General features: G+C 40.2%; 1 protein-coding gene across 2 annotated transcripts in view; it reads left to right on the forward strand.

Annotated features, from left to right (window-relative positions):
- yap1 (Yes1 associated transcriptional regulator) overlaps positions 1 to 26,040 on the forward strand; it is a 115,108-nt gene that overhangs the window by 49,292 nt on the left and 39,776 nt on the right. For both annotated transcript variants that reach the window (XM_048533043.2, XM_048533045.2), the window contains exon 2: positions 16,345 to 16,463. In XM_048533043.2, the coding sequence (XP_048389000.1) occupies positions 16,345 to 16,463 (119 nt within the window). The remainder of the gene's footprint in view (positions 1 to 16,344; positions 16,464 to 26,040) is intronic.

Here is a 26,040-nt window from a genome sequence, read left to right on the forward strand (position 1 = left end):
GCACTTCTGAAGGTGGTGGAAGGACTGAATGTTGTGGATCTGGTGGGCTGTTTGTCCAGGTTGGATCATCATCCTCGTGTTGTTGGAGCTGCACCCATTCAGGTAACTGGGGAGCATTCTCACACTGACTTGCGTCTTATCGATGGTGATTAGGCTTTGGGGAGTTAGGAAGTGAGTTATTTGTTGCAGGATTCCTAGCCCCTGATCTGCCCTTGTAGACAGTATTTATTTGGCTAGTCAAGTTTAGTCTCTGGTGAGTGGTAATTCCCATTTATGTTAGCATGGGATTCAGCAATAGAAATACCATTGTGTGCCAAGGGGCATTGGTTAGGTTCTCTCTTTTTAGTATTATAGCATCATATAGTACAGAAGAGGCCCAGTGGGTCTGGACTACCTACGTTAGCCCACTTTCCTACACTAGGCCCGTAGCTTCAAGCGCTCACTCAACTACTTTTTAAATGTTATGGTTACCTGCCTCAGCTACCATCCCAGACAGTGCGTTCCAGATCCCCTCTCACCTCTAGGTGAAAAGGCTGTTCCTCAAATCCTGTTTAAACCTGTTGTCTTTCACTAGTACTTTATCTGTGGCCTAACGAATGCCCTCTACAGCTCCAACATAACGTTCCAACTCTTAGAATCTACACCAAGGCAAGTGTCCCATATGCCACCTTCACTCCCCTATCGACCCTGCCCTTCAACCTTCAGGGATCTCTGGATAAGCATCCCAAGATCCCTGTGTTCCTATGAGCTTCCATATCTTGCTATTTATAGTGTACTCCTTGCGTTGTTACTGCTTCCAAATTGCATCACCTCACATCTAACAGGGTTAGATTCCACCTGTCATTGACCTGACCAATTTGTTTACAACTCAAGACCTTCCTCCTCACTGTCAACCATCTAGCCAATCTTTGTGACATTTGCAAACTAATTTGGTACTCTCCCCATATTCTCATTATTATCACTTATGATTGTTGGAGATGGTCATTGTCTGGCTGCTGTGTGAATGTTACACTTGTCAGACCTGGTTATTTGGGCATGAACTGCTTGACACCTGGAGAGTTGCAAATGGTGCTGAATATTGTGCAGTCGTTGGCAAACATCCCATTTCTGACCTTAGGATGGAAGGTTGTTGATGAAGCAGCTGAAGATGGTTGGGCCTAAGACACTACCCTGAGGAACTCCCACAGAGTTGTCCTTGAGCTGAGGTGACTGACTTCACCAACCTCAACCATCTTCTTTTGTATTGCCTGTTCTGATGTTACTGAATCTTTAATTACACGTCGCGTGGCCACTTGTATGTGCATTTTGGCCCAGACGATCACTGCTAGTTAGTAACAAGATCAGTATTATGGTCAGAGAAGCAAATTTAGGAGAGCAGCATAGTTGGCCTTTTCCTCAAGTGTTGACTGCAGCACCAAGTTTCATGTGGCAAGAGTGACCACATGGTGCTAATTGTATCCACAAGCAGTGAATTTTTAAACAAAATCTAAACTGAGTTCCAGGCCTCATCTGCACTTTTGATTTAAATTTCTTATGGAGTTTAAATGGAAACAAGTTCTTTGTGTGGTAAATGAGTCAAAATTGGTTATTCATTCCATGAAATCTAATGCTGTATTTATAGCCTAGCATACAATGTAAATAGGTGGTTTAATTCCTAAACTGCCAGAGGCACGCCACCTGAATTAAGTGGAAGCTGTGGTGGGTGAACGTTGATAGCAAGAGTGGATTATTTTCAAAAACCATCTAGCAATGTAATTGAGAAACATTCCATAGTATCAACACGCAAGAGTTAAAGAACTCACTGGCTTTCAAACAACTCTACGTTAAGTGAAGTGTGAAATGAATTGCTATTTATCTCTTTGGTCAATAGAAAATTGTTGAAAAGTTTTTAGATTGTTATTTCAGCACACTGTCTGTGCAGCCAAAGGCTTATGTTGCTGGATACCACCCCCCAAAAAAAAATTGCAGTTGCAGTCAGGGGGTTTCAAATGCAATAAACATTGCAGGCACCAAGCAGTCTTTTTCATGATGAATAAAAACCAAAAGAACTTACAGATGCTGTAAATCAGCAACAAAAACAGAAAAGCTCAGCAGTTCCGAAGAAGGGTCACTGAACCTGAAATGTTAACTCTGCCTTTTCTTCAGATTTTGCCACACTGAGCTTTTCTAGCAATTTCTGTTTTTGTTTCTTTTTCATAACAAAATTATATTGTGTTAAGGATTCAAATTTATTCACTGTTCTCTAGAATCTGCTTTTGAAAAAGCATGGAAAACCTTAAATATCTCCCATCAATATTCTTCTGGACACTTCTGGGGAAACAAAATCTTTATCCTCAAATAATTGAGTATCATTGCGTAATAGAGCACAGAAACAGGCCCTTCGCTCAAATTGGTCCATGCTGACCATGGTGCCCATTTGGCTCATTCCAATTGCTCATGTTTGGTCCATATCCCTTTAAACCTTTCCCATCTGTGTATCCTTCCAAATGTTTTTTAAATGTTGCTGTTGTATCTGCCGTAACCACTTTTTTCTGGCAGCCTATTCCATTTCTGCACCACTCTGCATGAAGAGGTTGCCCCTCAGGTCCTCCTTAAATCTTCCCTCTCATCTTAAACCCATCCTCTCGTGTTTTTAATTCCCTATCCCTGAGAAAAAGACTATACGCATTCATCGTAACTATGCCCTTCATGACTTTATACACATTAATAAGGACACATTCATTCACTGAAGTTCCGAGGAATGTAGTCCTTTCCTGGCTAACGTTTCCCTGTAATGCAGGCCATCTAGTCTAGGCCACATCTTCATAAATCATCTTTTCGCACAGTTTAACTATGTCTTTCCTATAACTGGGTGACCAACACTCAAAGTGCAGCCTCACCAAAGACTTAAGCAACTGTAGCATAACGTCCCAACTCCTCCACTCGATGCCTCGACCGATGAAGGCCAGCATGCTAAATGCCGCCTTCATCACCCTGTCTACCTGTGACGTTCCTTTCCATGCACTGTTCTTGTACTGATGGCTCCCTCTGTTCCATAACACTCCTCAGGTCTTACCATTTACTGTGTAAGTCCTACCTTGGTTTGACTTCCCAAAGTGCAACATCTCGCACTTAGCTGTATTGATTTGCATTTGCCAATCCTCAGCCCATTTCCTCGAATGATCAAGATCCGTCTGTAACTTTTGATAACTATCCTTGCTGCAAGCAGCATCTCCTAATTTGGCATCGTCCACAAACTTACTAATCTCCCCATATGCATTCACATCCAGATCATTTATGTAAATAACAAATAACATAGGCTCCAGCAGCGACCGCTATCACCCTTGGCATCTTACTATCGAGCCAATTTTGAATCTGATGGTAGGATACTGCTCATATTAATTGTGGGTTGATTGTATTCTGAGAGGTGGAAGTGTTTGAAGCATGATTATCTGTTCAGCTATGTGGTTGGGAAGGAGAAATAAACACATCTTTGCAAATAAGTAGCCAAATGACACAAGTCTGTACTCTGCTTATGAATCTCAATAGAATTCTGGCAGTTTTCAAGACACTTGCTATTTTTCTTACCACACAAGCCCAGGAGAGAGTCAAAGAAGCACTGAAAATGAAAGGAAGGTAGTTGAGAAAACAACATTGTCATGTACCAAATAATTATTAATCATTACTGAAGTTAATTTATCACTAAATTTCTTCAACCCTAAGACGTGGAATATATTTTTAAACTTTATTTGAATTAATGTATTGCTACATTTATGTTATGATGCTCCCATTTCTCAAAATATTTTGAGTTCCCCAGAATTTCCTTCCTTCCTCCCCCCCCCCCACACACACACACACACAAAGGCATTGTGGGCCAACCTATAGCAGGTGGACGACAGTGGTTTGAGAAGCCAGCTCGCCAACAGCTTCTGACCTAGCCAGCCGGAGAATTCCATATCTTATTTTTTTAAAAAGAAGGCACAGCTCGGGAGGCAATGGCCTAGTGGTATTATTGCTGGACTGTTAATCCAGAGATCCAGATAATGGTTCTGAGGACCCAGGTTTGAATCTCACTGTGGCAAATGGTGGAATTTGAATTCAGTAAACTATCTGGAATTAAGAATCTAATGATGACCATGAATCCATTATCGATTGTTGGAAATAACCTGTCTCGTTCACTAATGTCCTTCAGGGAAGGAAACTGCCATCCTTACCTGTCCTGGCTTACATGTGACTCCAGAGCTACAACAATATGGGTGACTCTTAACTGTCCTCTGGGCAATTAGAGATGGGCAACAAATGCTAGTCTAGCCAGTGACTGCCTCATCCCATAAAAGAATAAAAAAAAACATTTTCTTGCTGCAGTGAATGAAAGCATCAGCTTGATGGTTTTGAAAAAAGTATGGCTCTGGGGATGGTTAAGCTTAATGCATCACCAAACTGTAGACTAAGTTAGAAGGCTTAGTGTTCTCCTTTTGGAAGAGAGGAACAGCGATTTTTCTTAAGACTGTCCATAACTTAATACTGAAAACAGCACCTGCCCATGCTCTCAAGCCACGTGCTAGTGGCACTGTGGAGCTTTAGAAAGTATGACAAATTTGCCACAAAAAAGACTACTGATATTGTGTTGTGTATGAATGCTTTCCCATTTGAAGTAAAGAAAATTATAAAGGGAAACCTCTGTATAATAGAAGCTAAAATAAGTTTTTTTTTAAAATCTCCAGAGGAGCAAATTAGTAATCATGAAGATCAAAGATCCTCTACATCTCAAAAAAATCAACTTGACCAATTCTGTTTGCAAAATTGAACTGATAGCTGAAAACGTTCAATTTTTTTTTTTGTTTTAAAACTTAGAAAATGTATTTGGGATATGTGAAAGGTTATGGTTAGTTGTCAATTGTCCTGTTTAACCAAAACTATCAGTGTTTGGATCTGTGACACAGCTTGCATAACCGTACCACATTTTGTATATCTGATACTTGCGAGGATTTCATGAGTAAGAATCAGACTTCTAAGGATTAAGCTTAAAATAAAGACAGGGAGCTGGAGAGTTGAGAGAAGATTTGCAAGTGCGACACATGAATATAATGTGACTGGTCAGGTTAAGGAGAGTAAGATATACCTCCCACTGAGCCTTGACCTTTGCAATTGTCCACCAGGTTTGAGTTTCTTTGTAGCTTGCTCAGATGAGCATAGGGGCTGCAGGGTAATTGAACCTATTGACCAAGGCACATGGTAAACCATGCAAGTAAGAAGCCCAAACATTGTAGTAGGGGAGAATGTAATGAGGTGCAGACAGTGTTTTCTGCAGCGAAGAGTGAGAGTGCAGACGAGTCTGTCTATCAAATACTGGAGTTCCAGCATCTGCTCAAGGCTAGAGAGAAACTTAGAGTAGAAGGAAAAGAAGGAGTCAGTCATTGTGGTTGATGTAGATAGCAGCAACATTGACAATACAGAATTTCATTCCTTGTCAATATAAGGAGCTCGGCATCAAATGAATAAACAAAACTTCAGAAACATTTATTACCACCTGAACCATATACAATTTGATGTAAGGCAAATAAGATTAAAAGTGAATACATTGCTCAAAGACTGGTGTAATTAATGTGGGTACCATTTTGTGAGACACCAGTACCAGTCCTGGTAAAAGCTGAGCAAGGTGAGAGCCCATGGTGTTCGAGGTGAGCTACTGCTTTGATTGAGGATTGGCTGTCTGACAGAAGGCAGAGAGTTAGGATAAAAGGCTCTTTTTCAGAATGGCAATCGGTGACGAGTGGTGTCCCGCAGGGTTCGGTGTTGGGGCCACAGCTGTTCACCTTGTATATTAATGATCTGGATGAAGGGACTGGGGGCGTTCTGGCGAAGTTTGCCGATGATACGAAGATGGGTGGACAGGCAGGTAGTACTGAAGAAGTGGGGAAGCTGCAGAAAGATTTAGACAGCTTAGGAGAGTGGTCCAGGAAATGGCTGATGAAATTCAATGTGAGGTTTTGCACTTTGGAAAAAAGAATACGGGCATGGACTATTTTTTTAAACAGTGAGAAAATTCGCAAATCAGAAGTACAAAGGGATCTGGGAGTGTTGGTCCAGGATTCTCTGAAGGTTAACTTGCAGGTAGAGTCCGTAATTAAGAAAGCGAATGTAATGTCGTTTATCTCAAGAGGGTTGGAATATAAAAGCAGCGATGTGCTTCTGAGGTTTTATAAGGCTCTATTTAGGCCCCATTTAGAATACTGTGTCTAATTTTGGGTCCCACACCTCAGGAAGGACATACTAGCCCTGGAGCGTGTCCAGCGGAGATTCACACGGATGATACCTGGAATGGTAGGTTTAACGTATGATTGGCTAAATATCCTGGGATTGTACTCATTAGAGTTTAGAAGGTTATGGGGAGATCTAATAGAAACTTACAAGATAATGTATGGTTTAGAAGGGGTGGACGCTAGGAAGTTGTTTCCATTAGGCGGGGAGACTAGGACTCGTGGGCACAGCCTTAAAATTAGAGGGGGTAAATTTAAAACTGAAATGAGACGAAATTTCTTCAGCCAGAGTGTGGTGGGCTTGTGGAATTCATTGCCGCAGAGTGCAGTGGAGGCCAGGACGTTAGATGCCTTCAAGGCAGAGATCGACAAATTCTTGATCTCAGAAGGAATCAAGGGCTACAGGGGGAGTGCAGGGAAGTGGTGTTGAAATACCCACCAGCCGTGATTTAAATGGTGGAGTGGACTTGATGGGCCATATGGCCTTACTTCCACTCCTATGTCTTATGGAATTGTAGCGTTGGCAAGGTGAGGCTGGTGTTCCCTTTCTGCATAATGTTCCATGGCTATTTTCCAATGCAAATGTACTCTTTTAGTCTGTGCGTCACCTTGTACAGCATAGGTCGCCATATTTAAGTAAGAACGTAAGTGTTATTTGGAGCAATTCAGAGGCGGTTTACTGAACTATCTCTAGGGTATCTTGAGATTAAACGTTGGGTAAGTTAGATTTCCATTTTTTTTTAAAGTTTAGACAAGTAAGAGAGCATGGAGTCCATCATCTTATTGGCTTGAGATCGGTATGACAGGTCGGCACGACATGGAGGGCCAAAGGGCCTGTACTGTGCTGTAATGTTCTATGTTCTATCTTCCCAGGTGGCTTGTTCAGTTAGCCGAATTGCATAACTTCATTCAAATGCTGTTTTGAACTCAATGTCCAAAATAACTTTCTAACCTTTTCTAAAATAGCTTCACACAGTTGAAAATCAGGCTCAATGTTATGAACCTGCACAACAACCCAACCTTGATGTTTCAAACTCCACATGTTGATTCACTCCCTGCTGAGCAAATAGCCTTGTCACAGTTTGGATATAGCTGGTCCAGTTTAATTTCTGCAAGTAGTGACCCCTAAGATTTGTGAAACTTGTTGCGGTGTTGAACAACAAATTGGAGGATGCTCACTTTGCAATGAGCCATTGCCAAAAGCATGCTTGATAGGAGATTGATTTTTGGCATGTATCACTGCCATCTTTCATTTGCAGTTGCTGCAACGGATGCTGGCATGTTCAAGCCAAGTTTGAAAGTTTCTGTTTGGTTATACTATGTGCAGTTAAGCTGATAGTTGTTCAGGCCAAAAACAGTTGATTAAAATATGTAAACTTGTAAACTGTGCTGCTGTTTGTACTTTGCAATTAGCTTGCAGGTATTAGCTGCCTCTTCTTTCCACTTCACTAGAACTTCTGTAGCAATGATTTTCACCCAAACCTTTTGAGTGCACCATAGTTCCTTGAAGAAATTTGCAAAAGGCATGTTATAGAGGCTGAAGGAAAGCAGTTGTCCCCAACCACATGTTTTGTTGGCCTTAGCTGGGTTACCCTGAGTAGTAAAAGTGCTACCTGTGGCTGTAGCAAAATACCAATAATGGCAAATAAAATGTAAGTGTCTTTAATTTGGTGTGTTTTGTTTGACTGCCAAATCACAATCGTTCCAGGTTATATTAGAAGCCTCTGTGCTGTGTGCTAGTAGATGAAGTCATCTGAGGTAGGCAGATTAAAGATCAAAGTTTCACAGCTGCTCCATGCTGAATTTTGAGGCATAGTCATAGAGTTGGACAGTGCAGAAATAAACCCTTTGATCTAACTCGTCCTTGCCAATCAGATATCCTAAATAAATCTAGTCCTGTTTGCCACCATTTGGCCCACGCCCCTGTAATCCCTTCCTATTCATAAACCCATCCAGATACCTTTTTTAAAATGTCGTAATCATACCAGCCTCCTCCACCTCTGGTAGCTCATCTCATATGTGCACCACCCTCTGTGTGGAAAAGGGTTCTCTTTATTTCCCTTTTTAAATCTTTCAGCTCTCCCCCTTAATCCTGCGCCCTCTAGTTTTGGACTCCCTACCCTGGGGAAAAGACTGTGATCATTCACCCTATCCATGCCCCATTGGCATTATAAACCTCTGTAACGTTGTCCTTCAGGGGAACAGCCTCAGCCTGTTCATCATCTCCCAATAGCTCAAACCCCTATCCCTGGTAATATCCTTGCAAATCTTTTCTGAGCGTTTTCAAGTTTAACAACATCTTTCCTACATCGAGGAGACTAGAATTGAATGCAGGATTCCAAAAGTGGCCTAACCAATTCCTGTACAAGTGCAATATGATGTCCCAACTCCCTGTACTTGATGCGTTGACCAGTAAAGGCAACCATACCAAATACTGCCTTCACTATAAGACCATAAGACACAGGAGTGGAAGTAAGGCCATTTGGCCCATCAAATCCACTCCGCCATTTAAAACATGGCTGATGGGCATTTCAACTCCACTTCCCTGCCCTCCCCCCGTAGCCCTTGATTCCTTCTGAGATCAAGAATTTGTCGATCTCTGCCTTGAAGGCGTCCAACGTCCTGGCCTCCACTGCACTCTGTGGCAATGAATTCCACAAGCCCACCACACTCTGGCTGAAGAAATGTTGTCTCATTTCAGTTTTAAATTTGCCCCCTCTAATTTTTAAGGCTGTGCCCACTAGTCCTAGTCTCCCCGCCTAAAGGAAACAACTTCCTAGCGTCCACCCCTTCTAAACCATACATTATCTTCTAAGTATTCTGTCTACCTGCAACTCTACTTTCAAAGAACTATGAACCTGGACTGAAGGTCTCTGTTTAGCAACACTCCCCAGGTTACCATCAAATATATGTGCTCACCTGATTTGCCATACCAAAATGCAAAACCTCACATTTATCTGGATTAAACTCTATCTGCTGCTCAGCAGTTCATCGGATCAAGGTCCCATTGGACTCCGAGACAACCTTCACTGCCTGTTTTACTTCCAATTTTGGCGTCTGCAAATATGCTAACCATAACTCCTATATTCATGTCCAAGTCATTTATATAAATGACAAGAATCTGTGGACTGCTGTCTGCGGCACACTGGTCACAGGCCTCCAGTCCAAAAAGCAGCCCTCCACCACCGTTACCCTCTTTCTCCTCGCCAATTTTGTATCGTAATGGCTAATTCTCCCTCTGTTCCATGTGACCTAACCTTGTTAACTAGTCTACCATGCATTGTTTCTTTCATGGAATCCCTGTGAAAGAATTCAAATTAACTTATCTTGCCAGCTTCTCTGCTACATGGCTGCAACAGCCCCAAGATTTTAATGAATATTGCCACCTGCTGTTTGATTTGTTACTTTGTATTCTGCTCCATTAAAAGCATCCTTGCAGTCTGACATGAATGTGCACGTAGATTTTTCATCATAGTCAGGTTCAAGCTTGCCTCTTCCCATTTTAAATACATTCAGTGTTAAAAGTGCGCAATTTTTTGTTACTCTTGGATTTGGCATTTTCGTGACTCCTGAAATACTCAGTGTTCAAATGCAACAAGATCTAGATAATATCCAGGCTTGGCCAATAAGTGGCAAGTAATAGTCATGCCACACAAATGCCAGGGTATGGCCTTCACCAGTAAGAGACAATCTCTAACCACTCCAACTTGGCATTCAACAATGTTACCATCACTGAATCCCCTACTGTCAACATCCTGGGGATTATCATTGACCAGAAACTCAACCGGACTCGTCACAGAAACAAAGTGGCTACAAGAGCAGGTTGAAAGTTAGGATGTCTGTGGCAAGTAACTCGCCACCTGACTTGTCAAAGTCTGTCGTCCTTCTACAAGGCACAAGTCAGGAATGTGATGGAATACTCCCCACTTTCCTGGATGAGTGCAGTCCCAACAACACTCGAAGAGCTTGACACGATCCAGGACAAAGCTTGATTGGCACTACGTCCACCCCCCCCACCTTCCATGGATGGTCAGTAGCCAGCAGCATGTACTATCTACAAAATGCACCTCAGAAATTCACTGATGATCCTCAAACCCTCAACCACTTTCCATTTGGAATCACAAGGGCAGCACATACATAGGAACGCCACCACCTTCAAGTTCCCCTCCAAGCCATTCACCATCCTGATGTGAAAATATCACTGCTCCTTCACTGTTGCTGGGTTAAAATCTTTGGAATTTCCTCCCTCATGGCTTTGTGGCGAACCACATCGGGTGGACTGTGGTGGTTCAGGAAGGCAACTAGGGATGGGCAATAAATGCTGGCCAGCCAGCAATGCCTAAATTGTCCATATTACCTCTATTGGATTTTAAGAAACAAAAGTCCAGAGGTACCAGTCAGCATCCTCAAACTTGTGCTGCAATTGTACTCTAGCTACTGGGTAAATCTTGATGGACACTGTGATCACATTAAAATGTAACATCAAATATTGTGTAGAAATCACCTTAGCATTGATCTACAGTTCTCTTCATAAAATGCAGTGTTGGCTTCCTGTCTCTAGGGTAACCTGTAAAATCCAAAGTGGATGCTATGCCATACCACTATTTGGTGATCTGTAGCAGAAATCTAGGTGGTCTTTACACTGGATGAAGTTGTTATTGGCCAGCTTAATCAAAAAGCTCAGCAGTGTCTACTGCCAGTTGAAGTGCCTGAATGCTGATGAAAGATCTGATCAACAGTAGTTTATTAATACCTAAATTACACTTCAAACCTGACATGGATTAAGATGTTTTGCAGGAGCATTATTAACCAAGCATTTGATGTTGACCCACCTGACCAGATATTCAGAGATGACCAAAAGCGTGAGATTTGAGACTAGTGCTAGCCACATTTTTTTTGGGACTTCAGCAATCATGTCAGCTTGGAGGAGACTATATAGTTACATGTTAGCAAATAAACAGTTGTTTTGAAGCATAGAATTTCATTGCCAGAGTTTTTTCATCTTGCACTCCCCAGAACAAAAGTTGATAGCACAGAAGTAAAGGGTGCTGATTAGTTGGCAATTTGGCTCTGTTTCAAACAGAGCCATTGCAGAAAACAGTGGTAAACTCTAGGCTTCACAAGCACCTGGTAATTCTCAAATGGTGCAAGGCTTGAACGTGTTTTGTTACAGTGCATGTGTCCCTGCAAATGAATATGAATAGTTTACGCTTCTAGCAAGTGTAAACAAGTCACATTATGAGCTTGACTGATTATCCTGAATTGGTGGTTGAGGTACCTAACAACAGATATTTTATCTTGGGTTTTGCAAACACAGTCTGGCTCATGAGCAACTGATAAATCAAAAAGTCTGTTTCCATCAATTAATTGTTACGATGTGGAATATGTATATCTTTGTTGCAGTGGCAGATTTATACCTAACAGGACTATGAAACTGCAGGAAAAAGTACTGGAGAAAAAGTTAGATGAAGTCTTTGTACAATTGCATGGAAGTATGCCAGTTTTACACATGGAGTAAATGGCTAGAAGTTATTCTCCCAAACAGGGAAACTGCTTCCTACAGAGGTATCTAAAGTTTGCAGCAACCCAACATTACATGATTTCCGTGAAGGTTCATAACACTGTTTACGTTATTTTGGGAACTTTGAATCTAAAGTAGCGATAAATGTGTTTGCTTTTGGTTCTGTGAAGGTGACTGTTTGTTTGAAAGGTTCAAAAGTCCTTTTTAAGAGTTCAAAATAGCATCTCCAAGAAAGCATGTGACTCGAGCTAAGTGTCAAGATAAGCTACCCTGGAAGATAACTGAAATGTTTATTAAGTTGAGTTTTCACAATCTACAGACATGGGCCAGGGCTGCAAGCTGGCTCACCTGAGCAGTAAAATCCATGCTGGTTGAAAGGTATTTTGATTTGGCAGTTCCTAGGCTATTAGATCTGGAAAAAAGACTTGTTATCTCCATGAACCTCCCATAATTAGCAGTCCTGATAGCACTGGAAAAAGCCTGAGTTTAAAGGTTTGGGAAGAAAAGTCAGTGAGTTAGCCTGTGTTGTTCTGAGAGACTAAGAGAAGATCACATCTGGTGAACTTGATGGTTGCTGAAAGGAAATGTTAATTCAATAAGAAGTTTTAAAGTGAAGATGGATGTGATGCTTCGAGGAAAAGGGTTAAATGCCTCTTTTCTATTGATAATTGTTAGTACATGTCATAACTTTTCTTGTGTTTGTACTAAGCTTTGCTGTGTTTTTGCTATAAGTATTTTGATATACTCATGTGAATATGTTTGGTGATGGACCAGATTGCAAAAATAAAGCATTTAGGCTGCCAAGCCAGATTCCAGCCTGGAAACTGACTTGTCCAGTATTACCATCAACTGGGCTAATAGCAATTAACGACTGGTCATGAAATAATATTGCAGAGTAACTGATTTTGACTGAGTGAATTAACCAACTGCAATAGCATTGATAATGTTCACAGGTACAGTTTTTGAGTATGAAATTTGGTGAAAAATTGTGAAGACAGATGCCATAGCACTTGGTACCCATACATCTGCATTGAAAAGAAAGAATACTATCATGATGATTCTAGATCTTTAAACTTCAATATGAAAAAGTTAATGGTGTTCTAGTAAAACCCTTTGGGTCTCTTAAGTAGAGTGGAGGTCAAACTTCCAAGTAAACATGTTTGCAACAATTTGGTTATGCTACATCTCCATACTCTTGGCTTGAGATGCTCTACTTAAGAGAAAAAGAAGGGCTGTCATGGGTTGTGCTTTAATGGAATATATAAGTAATAAGTAAGCAATATCAGTGTAGGGAGTGTTATCATGTATGTCACTAACTGTAGAAAATTTGAATTTTTTGGAAAATTTACACAAAGCTCTCCGTCCAGTCGTAATATTTTAGTAAAGGAGTCTCGAAAGTACTTGTTGGCATTCATCCGCGTGTGATTGGTTGGTTTACAAGAATAACTCAACAACTTAACTTTCATACCTGAGATTGTGGATATATATTTAGTCTTGGTGCAGCAATATACTTATTTCAAAATTTTTTGCTAGTTCATTTTTTTTATCCTGCAACTCAAACTCTCTAAGGCTACTCCACTTCCTTCAATTCTGGCTTCTTGCTCCTCCCAGTTTGCATTGCTTCTGAGTTGGGTATACCTGTAGTTGCCCAGCTCGAAGCTATGGAATTGCTTTCCTAGTCCTTTTGAGCTGCTTCTGTCCCTGTTCTCCCAAGGCACCCTAGATTAGATTAGATTCCCTACAGTGTGGAATCAGGCCCTTCGGCCCACACCGCCCCTTGCAGCATCCCATCCAGATCCATCCCCCTATAACCCACACACCCCTGAACACTATGGGCAATTTAGCATGGCCAATCCACCTAGCCTGCCCATTTTTGGACTGTGGGAGGAAACCCTTGCAGACACGAGGAGAATGTGCAAACTCTGCACAGTCGCCCGAGGCTGGAATTGAACCTGGGTCCCTGGCGCTGTGAGGCTGCAGTGCTAACCACTGAGCTACTGTGCTGCCCCAAGAAAACCAACGTTTTGAACAAAATGTTTGGCTGCTTGTGCTACTCTCTCTACACAGCTACCTATCAGTTTTTCTCTTTTGTAAGAATTCTACTTTAAATATTTTACTACACGTACTATATATTAGGGGGTTATAGAAATTTGTCATTGCATGAAATGTGACATACTGCAGTTGAAGTAGATTGGGTGCATGTGGCTCAATTGAGAAGCAAGTCTTATTGCTGTGCTTTATATCGTGCACGTGTTGGATAGACTTTAAGTGCATCTGTTTAACTTGTACAACAGCTGTCTATATCCTTGGAAGTCTTACGAACTAATCACACTGCAGGTCATGTATATTCTATATTATTTAAAATTTCTGTACACAAGCAGAAAATTGTGTTGGAGGGTAATGGAGTGTAATTATTTTTATCGAGCTGCACAATGAACAATCGAGCAATATCTGAGTGGAAAGCTTTGTTTAAGATTTCAATAAAATATAAACATTTATGTGGTGTACAATGGTTATGGTGTGCAGATTGATTTTCTAACATCCTTTTTATATCATTTTATCAGAGCATATCTCTTTCAGGTTATAGAGGGGTTTCTACAGAATGAATCACAGCACAATGCAAGATTTAGTCATCTTGCTTTAATGCACAGTATTCTAACTGCTCATAATGTAGTGTATTTAAAATGCAGGATCGTACAGTGCAGGGTGGGGCCTTTCAGCCTATTGAGTCTGCACAGACAAAAACTACTTAATCTGCACTAGTCCCACTTTCTACCATTAGGCCCATGACCTTGAATGTTATGACTTTAAAGTGCTCATCCAAGTACTACTTTAAAAGGTTGTGCAGTTTCCCACCTCAACTTCCCTCTGAGACGGTGCATTGCAGACTCCCACTACCTTCTCAGGGAAATCTTTTCTCCTCAAGTAGAGTAAGAGAAACAGTGCATGGAAATAGACCGTTCGGTCTGACTCGACAATGCTGACCAGCTATCCTAAATAAATCTAGTCCCATTTAGCCCATGTCCCCCTCAACTCTCCATATTCATACATTCATCCGGATGCCTTTTAAATTTTTAATTGTATCAACTGCCACAACTTTCCCTGGCAGCTCATTTCATGTATGCAGCACCCTCTGCATGAAAAGTCCCTTCTAAACCTATGTCATCCAGTTTTGGACTCGCTCATCCTGGGGAAAAGACCTTGTCTATTTACCCTATTTATACCCCTTTGTTATTAACCCTTTGACCAAACTAAGGGGAACATGCTGCTTGCTATCTGTGCTGTCCATCAACCTCATCATCTTATACAACTCAATCAGGTCTTCCTCTGTCTTCTCTGATCTAAAGGAAACAACCTGAGTTCAACTGGCCTGTCTTTATGGCTCGCCTGCTCCATCCCAGGCCACATCCTGGTGAATCTCCTCTGCATCTTCTCTAGTACAATTACATCCTTGCTATGGTGGGGAGAACTGTACACAGTACTCCAGCTGTGGCCCAACCAAATGAAATTTGCTCATGGAATTTGGGCGGAATCATGATTATTGCCCTGAGAAATAGATGCAGCTTTGCTCCACTAGTCCAGGTGATAGTGTGCTGTGGCAGCACTGCCTCTCAGCTTCAGTAAGTCTGTTGTAGCAATAAAGATCCAGAGGATGTTTTAAAATTGGATTTTTGTAAGCCACCTCCAGCAGAGTTGTACATTTCATGCTGAAAGGATGGCATACTATCTGCGCCAAATTGACTGCAGTGGTTCAAGAAGGCTGCTTGCAACACCTTCGTAAAGGCAATAAATGGATCACAAATTCTGGCCCCGCCAGCAATATCCACATCTGCAGAATAAATTTTAAAAATCCAGGTGCATTTGTTCTAGCCTTCTGGGCCTTGGGAAGGGGTGGAACAGCAAAAAGCCTGGAGGGAAGAAGGGAAAATCTGGTGAAGTGGTGAAATTGGATGAATAATGTTAAGTTTGCATTAAAATGAGGTTTTATTCTGAGCATTCTCATATAAGGTTAATTAGATGGATGGTTGAACTCTACTAAAGTGAATTGTATATCGAAGATGAGGGTCAGTTGAGTCTTTTCCGTTTCCGGTTGCACATGTTCTTGTGTCCGATATCAAGAGCCCAGGCTGTTAGGGGTGGTATAATGACATGGATAGAGGATTGGCTAACTAATAGAAAACAGAATTATGATAAAGGGGCCACATTCAGGATAGAACCTATTAAACTAAGGTAGTGCTTCAACGATCAGCGCAGAATATTTAATTTTATTTACTGTATTATTTACAATACATTAAAAATGTGGGTGAGGAAACAAATGTGCTGTCACTAAGTTTGCAGATGACATAAAAATAGGTGAGAAGGCAAATGGTACTGAAGATGGTACCAGGAGTCTACGGAGGAATATAGGCATGTCATGTGAGTGGGCAAAGTTGGCAGTGTACTCTTGGAAGTGTTCTCGTTCTGTGGTGCACAGAACAAGTTTGATTTGTCAATATGCTATATAATCAAGTGTTCATCATTCTCACATGTTCTCACACTGAGTTTTGGACATGACCACATGACTTTAACTTTCTCTTTCTGTAGTCACATCGAACAGACCACAACATGGCAAGACCCAAGAAAGCCGATGTCTGTATTAAATTCAAATACTCCTGCCAGCCCAGTGTCTCTGCAGCAGAACCTAATGAACACAACATCTTCAGGTAAGTAGACAAAATTGATATAGCAAGTGAGAGAGTGGGTCATGAAATGATTGAAAATGAAGGAAATGAAGAAACATTTGTAAATCCAGCTTACAATCTCTTTTCACATATATTAGTTATTCTGTGCGATTCACTTGTCTAGACTTTGATTTGAAAGGAAGTACAGCCTTGTAGCAATAGTCATTTATTTCCCACTTGACAGTGTCATAGACTCACATGATGAAAGACGTTGGTTTGTCCGTTTGTTCTCTTTCCAGAATAATATTCTCCAGCCTTGGTAGCACTGCCACGAGAATCTAACCTATTCATTATTTTATTTAATGTGGCTGTGTTTATATTTGTGTATAAACAGTAATGGTAAAAGTCCCAGTGCAGCCATTTTCACTTCTTTCATTCAGCACAAGCTATCTAGTAAGAGGTCTTAATGCTAACTTGGGGTTTGGTCACAGGTTTAGTTTATGCATTTAGTTTAATCGGGCAATTACTGCTCAAAAATGCTAATAAATAAAGAAAATTGGTTTAAAAATGTCAGTATCCCCCATTAGTATGTCAACACAAATGGATTTAATTACAGCAGTGCATTTCTTAAATAAGAAACATGTGGTTTGTTGGATTTCGCTTTCTTGAATTTTGTATTTTCTTTGGTTACAAAATGACTCATTTTTCAACATTATAAAGGTTTCTGATCCAGCACAACCCTGTGCATTGTTCCTCAGTGATGTGTTGGGCTAGAGGAATTAGTTTTGCCTGCAAATTTGAATACAGTAGTTTTAGAAGTCTGAAGGGGGTTCAGAATGACGTTGACAAAAGAAGACAGTTCAGTGTCAGTACATGAGAATTCAAATCTTTTTAAAGAAAAGAAAATACATTGACCAGAAAAATAGGTGCTCTGGAAGAGTGAGCCATTTCAGTGTTCAGGTTCATGAGACAAAATGAGCTCATCAACTGGATAACTCCAAAGTTCTGGCATTTTTAGTGAGAGTTAAAGACCAAAATATAAAATTATGATCCACAGCCAGACCAGGAGTTAGTGCTGGGTACTGTTTGGTTCCATAATATTGAGAGACGCTATATTAGTACAGTGCAGATTAGCAAGGATGCTGTCTTGTATGAAGAAATGCAAATACAAAAAAACCTGAAATGTTGAATCAGTTGTTTTGAATAGTTGAGATTAAGTTGATTTCAGAGATACTTGCTCTGTTTCTTCACATATTTATGGAGGTAGACAGTTTCCAATGACTGAGTCCAGAAGAAAGGGCACCATTATAAAATTAAACAGAAGAAATTTAAGATAGAGAGGAAGTTTTTTAAATTCCAGGAATGTGAAGAAGCTATCAAACATAGTGCTGAAGTTGGTGATTGAAGCAGTGTCTCTGTCATTATTTATAAACAGGCTGGATACATGGTTGAAAGAAAAGAGAATTAAAAGGCACGGGAACAAGATGAGATCAGGGAAAGAGAACTACTGTTCGTGACAAATAAGCTCCAACATGAGCTGGTTATGAGAGCTGAGTGATCTGTTTGGGTTGTTATTCCATGCAGATAATTCAGTTTTCAACCCGAAATGTTCTTAAGATCTGACCTTGTTTGTTTCAAATTAAAAACCATTTTGGTGTTATTTTCAAAGGAAAGTTGTGGACTGTTTGTTTCTGGAATTCTGTTTATATGGTCATCATTCTGTTTGTGTCACTGTATACTTATTCACTTAAAAACAGTGGCTAATCATTATTCTAAACATTGGTTTGATGAATGAATTGTACGTGATGGTTTGCCTTTAGCACAGGCTGTGTATACTGCTCAGTTTTAGTGAATATAATCAGATTTATTTCACTATCACATCCTGATTGGCTGCAAATTCTTATTCACAAAAAACTACTGAAGGAAGTTTTTAAATTCAACCTCTTCATTACAGAAAGATTGATTAATTTGTCAAAAGCTACCATCACAGAGACGCCTAATTGAATCTCTGCAAACAATTTCATTGTTTATGTAATCAATTTGGTCCAGATATCCACAACATTGCATGTACTTTACTTTGAAAATGTTTCTAGCAAACATATGATGTTAGTGACCAAAAAAAAGTATTACCAGATTGCTGATCACAGACTTGTTACTAGTACAGAAGGAGAACATTCAGCCTGTACTGCATTACCCAATACCAATTTCCTGCCTTTCCCCATATCCCTGAGACCATTTCTGTCTAATGTTACCCAATGCCCTGAAAAATGCTTCAATGGAACTTCCCTCTACCATATTCCAGGCAGCGCATTTCATATCCTAGCTACTTGTGTTGTGATAACAACATTTTCCCCCACATCGCCCTTGTTTCATTTGCACGTTATTTTAAATCTATTCCCTCTTGGTCTGTTTTGATCAGTCTGGCCACTTTTTTCTTGGCTCCCAAAAGTGAGCACGTGGATGGCCAGATAGATCCTAGATCATTTACACTTCCAACTGCTCCTGAGTCGCAGGTTTTTCTCAAGTAATTGGTTTGTCCTTTACTACCAATCCCTTCATGTCTTCAATCCCCTACCCCAATCTTCATGCCACCCTGTCCCCACATTTCATCTTATCTGTCTTAATCTGCTTCGTCTGCTCATTGCCTTTGTTCATATTTGCGTATAATTTCAAAATATTATTTCAAGTGTTTTTAGGGAAAGAGTAGGAGAGAAGTTTGACTTGTGTCCTATCTTATCACATGCAAGTCTGTTTTGATTAGTACAATGTCAAGGAATGGCAGATTTCATTGGTCAGTCTTGATCTTTGTACTCTTATAGTTCAATTTCTAGCAAGCACATTCTAAGCCAGAGTTTTGGAACATGTTGGCTTTCCAATCAGTTGGTTCAAAAAAAAACCTCTTGATTCTCTTTCCATGCTTGATATTTCAGATCCTTCGTGTTTTCCTGATACAACATGCCTGGGTGGGGTTTTTTGTTCTTTCATTGGATGCAGCTGTCACTGGCAAAGTCAGTACTTGTTGCCACCTGAGTTTGCCTTTGCGCTGTGTAGCTTGCTCAAACATTTCAGAGGGCACTTGCAAATGAACCATACTGCTCTGGGTCCAGAGTTGCATTTAGACGAGACAGAGTAAAGATGGCAGATTTCCTTCCTTAATATGTGAATCAGAAGTGTTTTTACAACAATTGACAATGGTTTAATGGTCACAATCGCTAAGACTGGCTTTCATTGGTAATTAAGTTTTGAATTCCACTCAAGTAGCTACCGTGGTGGGATTTGAACCCATGTTCCTAGACCAATAACCTCTGTCTCGGGATTACTAATCCAGTAACGTGACCATCGTGCTACCACTTTCCCATATTTCCACATGATTGGAAGTAGAGGCTTCTGTTAAATTATTGGACCGTGTGTGATAGAAAAGCAAATTGGCCCGTATAGCAACTACCATCTTACGCTAAAACTACGAGAACAATAACTGAGTGAATTTAAAGGTTGAAATGGAATGCTGAATATTAGCTCATAGTATTCAGTGCCTGGCTGTTGCAGGGGGTCAGCAATTCTGGCATGCCGTGGGTGGAGTCCCACTTTCAGTCAGCACCACCTACTGTCATGCAATCAGCACTTAATGACGACTGTGTCTACATTGTACCTAAGGAGACAGAAGATATTTATCATTGATTCATATTTGGTTTTTGTGTGCCTTGGTCTCAAAAACTTTTAATCTACAGCTCTGAAGTTCCCCTCCTTGTTCCCCCATGTTTGAATCTTCTACTTTCTTCCCCACTCCACGTCGGTTCTATTGCCCACCCTACAACCTTGCTTGATTTTAAAAATAAAATTAATGATATTTGTTACAAGCAATGTCACTGAAAATTGTCTAGTACAAAGGAGAAGGCTTTTGAGGTATCAGATTGGTTATGGTAACAGTGTGGAGCTGGAAAAGGGTGTGAAAGGATGAACTGTAGCCAGAAGTCGAAAGTGAATTGAAAGAACAAATGTTGGTTGTAAATTTTGTTCTGTTGCTCAGTGGGTGAGGGTGAATAAATTCACAACTGGAAACAGAAATTGATAAGTTGCATGTTAAATAGCAGATGAAAATCTCCCATTTCAATTAACTCGCTTGCTACAGGATTTGGATGGGGAGACAAATAGAAGGGGGAGATGGATATATTTATTCAACAGGGAAGACCAGAGGAAAGCTTATCGTTTGGCAAGTGCGCATCTGTTGAAACAAGCTTCTTTAAAGTCATAGACCAATTCGGTTTGGAAACAGGCCCTCTGGTCCAAACTGGTCCATGGTGCCTACTCAGCTAGCTCCAATTGCCCACATTTGGTCCACATCCTTCTAAACCCTTCCCATTCATGTACCTATCCAGATGCTTTTTAAATCTTACTGTGTACCTGCCTCAACCACTTTTCTGGCAGCTCATTCCATAAATGCATCTCTCTGTGCGTGAAGAAGTTGCCCCACAGGTCATCCTCAAATAATTTCTCTCTCACCTTAAACTTATGCCCTCAAATTTTCAATTCCCCATCCCTGGGAAAAAGGCTACGTGCATTTATCCTATCCCTGCTAGTCATGATTTTATACACCTCAATAAGGTCACCTCTCATTCTCCTACATTCCAAGGAGTAAAGTCCTATCCTGGCCAACCTCTCACCATTACTCGGGCCCACTAGTTCTGGCAATATCTTCGTGAATCTACTTTGCATATTTTCCGGTTTAACCATGTCTTTCCTATAACAGAATGACCAAAACTGTACATAATACTCCATGTGCAACCTTACCAACAACTTCTACATCTGTAACATAATGTCCCAACTCCTATTCTCAATGCCTTGATTTAAGGCCAGTATGCTAAATGCCTCCTTCACCATCCTGTCTACCCGCCTTCAATGAACTATGTATTTGTATTCTTAGATTTTTCTGTTCCATAACACTCAAGGTCCTTACAATTTATTGTACAAGTCCTACTTTGGTTTGAATACATGTCATTTCAAATCTAATGTTCTGACAAAAGGTCATCAACCTGAAGCATTAACTCTTAACTTTCCAATGATGTTTTCTGATCTTCCAGCTTTTTCTTTTTGTTTTAAATAGCTGCTAAATTCCTTTTAGTTATATTCTCTCCCCTCGAGGTGTGAATCCCGTGATTTGCAAGCCTCAGGAATTCCTTTGGATCTGTACTTTCATTGGTATAGCTAACTATATGTCCATTTTTAAATTGATTAATCACTGTTTACCTTCTGAAGAACTTTTCTCCCCCCAAGTTTGAAATCCTCTCGGAAATCTCTTTCTCTCCCACTTCCGCTTGTCTCAACCCTACCGTTTCTGTTCAAGCCGTTTGTACAAGGATGATGATTTGCTGTTTTCTTAAACTACTTTGACCCTTCTAGCACCAGTGCTTAAAATGTACAAGCAGAAGATGAAATTGCCCCCAGTATGGCCCAGAAAAGTCAATTAATGTTGAGACAAATGAGAAAAAGGCCATTCGTTTCCACCACTCCCATCCCTGAATTTGTCAGGATCTACTACTGAGAACAGACTTTGTCTCTCTTGAGCTTCTCCAAGCACATGCTATTTCTTACCCAACTTTTTGAGTGAACCCAGTGACAACCAACATGATAAAGAAGCAACCTGTGATTGGAGGAGCTGCTATGAGATAAGTAATGTTGTAAAGGTATCGTCAGGATTGCTGTCACCTGGAGTAACGGGTTATTTTCAGCCATGAGATTGGAAGAACGAGGCAAAGGAGAGAACAGAATAATTTAAATCTGATTTTGACGTTCAAAATGCACTGACGTTACTAATGAGTGCCCGGTTGAAATGTTCTAGCTTTATGGCAATGTGATGAAAGCGTATTAGCTATGACCTTGCCAGTCTGAGAAAGGGGTGTTGAGGTTGATGGCATTTTGTGTGGAAGTACGCATCTGTTGTTTTGGGGTGGGAAAAGTAACCTTTTGCTAACTTTTGTCAGTTATCATTGTTGTGGACACAGACCAACTTGCTCAATATGTTAAGGTGATAGCCTAGACCATTACCTTTTCTTAAATTTAAATGTGAGGCATTGTGTTTTAGATGCAATTCGATTGGTCAAACTATTTGACTTTAAGCAAAACACACTTTATTTGGAGACCAGTTGAAATACAGACAAAATGAAAAAAGAATTGGCCTAACTGTAATTCTATTGAAATGCTTAACAGAATAATAAATGTTAACTACTAATTAACTGTGCCAATATAGTAACACCCCATAATACACCTTTGGCCAAGGTAAATTCATTAAAATTGTCTCTCATGCAGTTCTAGCAACAGGAAGAGAACCCTAACTTTTAGCTGGAATAGAGAGGACTAAGGGCTTCTACATCAAATTTCAAGACCTTAACGACTGCAAATAGCGAAATCTAGAAGCCCTGGTTCTGTGGGAGTTTGGCCCCACCATTCAAGCTGCTTCTATTGTTCCATCGTTTTTTTAAAAAAGCAAGGCCTCACAAGCTGTTTACTTTTTGACTTTGAGCAGATACCTAGGCATCTCTGTATCAACCTTCATTTTAAAAAGAAGACAAAATACACCTCTTAAAGCCTTATTATTATCTCATTGTGCTAATTCAAATGTATAATATCTACAAAAAAAGCTTATTCGTGTGTTATGGTTTAAATTTAATAGGTTAATAATCAAGGATGTTGATGAATTCTTCTAATTCTGGTTGTGTAAGCCCTCATCTCCCAGTTGTCAAAACAAACGTAAAAGGTATTTCTACTGCACCACTGAATCACCTACTTAGCCAATAAAACAAAGAATTGTGGATGCTGGAGATTGGAAGCAAAAATGAAAATTGCTGGTGAAACTCGGCAGGTCTGGCAGCATATGTGGGGAGAGAAACAATTATCCCTAAATGCTTGTATGCCTGATGCTTCCAGTGACACTTCTTCATGAATCCTGTTCTGATGAAAGGGCACCCAGTATATCAGTTTTTCATTCTGTGCCAAAGAGCCCTAAAAAGTAATTCTGAAAAAGCAGTGTCCCCTCTAGAAATCTCATGAAGAGCCCCTTCAAGAAGGAAAATATGATCCTAGACTGTGCATGCTCCGATCTTTGCTCAAATGTTCTTCCTGTAACAAGGTTCCCAACCCAGCAACTGTACACACTCATAATATCCTTAATGCACAGTGAATTCATTACACTTAGAGTGATGCGTTTGCTTTCCATGTTCTTGAATCCCAAATGTGTAAAATGAAATCTCTTTCCACACTTCATTGTTCAATTATCCCTAAATGCTTGTATGCCTGATGCTTCCAGTGGCGATGGAAACAGGTTGGAATCGTTGAAATAAAATAATATTGGCAACCAGGCTGTGTAGGGGATTCTTGAAACCTGAGTCATCACCTGAAAGATCAAGAGAAGTTTTCAAAAGGGAAATGGATATCTTCTCAAATGGAAAATTTTCAAGACAATGAAAAGAAAGTGGGGGAGTGGGACTAAATGTCCAATTTTTCAACATGCTGCAATAGACATGATGGACTGAAAGGTCCCATTTTGTGTTGTAGTTCTGCCTCCCTCAAAGTCCAGTAATGTGCTGGAATTTATTGCTTGAGCTCACGGGGAGAGTAGTGACGTGAGCGAGGTATGGGAAGCCTATCACATTCCACCATGGTTCACTGCCTTCAGGAGAGATTGAGAGCACAAAGATGGCATGGCAATTAGTTTATATTTGCTTTAGTGAAGCATAACTATGAGCTAAATACTTTGCTAATGTGTTACAGTTTTTCAAGACTATCTGATATTTTTGTTTGTACTCTTTAATGTTTACTTCCATTTCAATTTAAGGCAGCATTTAGATATTTGAAAAATAGTCCTTCAGCAATTGAGTATTTGATGTTTGCTTGAAGAATTGAGCTTCAAGTATTATGTTCAGAAAAGATTGCCATGTTGTTATTATTTAATGGCATACTTTGAATTGGAATCTGACATGAAGTGAACCCAGATTCTTAACGCAGTCTGTTGAAGTACCTTCACAGCAGATCATATTTCTGGTTTTCACAGAGCAGCAAAGCATTGGTTTATGTTTATCAGATTTCTTACAGGGTCTCAACTGTGCTAGAAATAAGTCAGATTCCCCCTGTTTAAATAAGAAAAACAGGCTGTTCTTACAGCTGTTAGTGGCTAGATTCAGAAAGTTACGTTTCATGAACCATCTCAAGGAGCTGAGCAGTTGGGAGTGAAATTGTAATACTGTATGTTGAAATTTAAAAACATGCAGCAGTCTCTATAGTCTGTGAATTTATCTGAAGAACTTAGCTACAGATGGGGCTGTAAGAATGCATCTGTCCTCATCCCCGTGTTGCTCCTTTATTACTGTTTTTAAATTGTAAAATGCACTTGGGCTTTGAGTGACAATATAACTTGACTGTGAGCCATACAGTAAACTTGCATTGGCTGTACTCATTACAACAGCTTATGGATTTAAGTTGACCAAACTGAGGTTAGGCCATGGAACAATATCCCACTTAGATTTGTCTTTAGAAAATGCGTTTCTTGCAAATGCCAACTTGGAGGAAAATTTGTTTTCGGTTGGAGTGGGTTGAAATTTTATTTTTTTAAAAAAAACTAATAATTAGAAACTAAATGGCAAAAATGGGCATGGCCTATCAACAAAGAATTAATATCATTTCCAGTTTTCACGAAAACAAACTGCTATAGATGCTGGAAATCCAAAATGAAAACAGAACATATTAAAGAAGGGCAGTTGCTAAGGTAGAAACTGCAGAGAGAAAAAGTTAACATTTCTGGTTGTGAAGTCTTCTCGGAACTCCGGAACAAGTGACTTTCAGCAAGTGAGAGGGGAAAAGGTTGAATGAAATAAAAGCTCTGTGATTGGATAATGGACTGAATGTATTGAGGTTTAATTCCACAAGGCCAATTGGAGTGGGCAAGGAATGAGTGAAGAATTTTAAACTTGATCCCTAATTGATGTCATCCGAGTGCAAAGTGGTGGAAAATTGAGAAATGACGAGTGAAAAAAATCAAGCCAACAAAGCAAAACCAAATAAAGCGGGAGAAGAACATAACCTTGAGTTCCTAAAATGCCCAATCAAGAGATTAGCTGTTTCTTGAACTTGTGTTGAGTTCCATTAGGGGTACAGCAGAGTAAAGAAAAGTCAGAATAGAGCAAGGTGGAAAAAAATTTTAAATGACATTACACTTGGAATCGGTTCTGTAAAATGGCTATTCCTTCTGCATTTGGCCTCCCCTCTGAAGCAAGGATTCCCTTGTAAAATGAGTAAAGTATATTAAATTTAGAAAGTGAGAGTTAGTCATACAGCAGGGACACAGACGCTTCAGTCCAATAAGTCCATGCCGAGCATAATCCCAAACTAAACTGGTCCCAGCCGGCCTGCTCCTGGTCCATATCCCTCCAAATCTTTCCTATTCATATATCCATCCAAATGTCTTTTAAACATTAATTGATCCACATCCGCCGCCACATCAGGAAATTCATTCCATACGCAAACCACCCGCTGTTTAAAACAAAATTCTCTCATATCTTTCTTTAAATCTCTCCTCTCTCATTAAAAATGCCATCAACACTGTATCAACTCTATCTTGTTATCTTAAACT

The sequence above is a fragment of the Stegostoma tigrinum genome, chromosome 6, assembly GCF_030684315.1.
Source record: "Stegostoma tigrinum isolate sSteTig4 chromosome 6, sSteTig4.hap1, whole genome shotgun sequence".
NCBI lineage: Eukaryota > Metazoa > Chordata > Chondrichthyes > Orectolobiformes > Stegostomatidae > Stegostoma > Stegostoma tigrinum.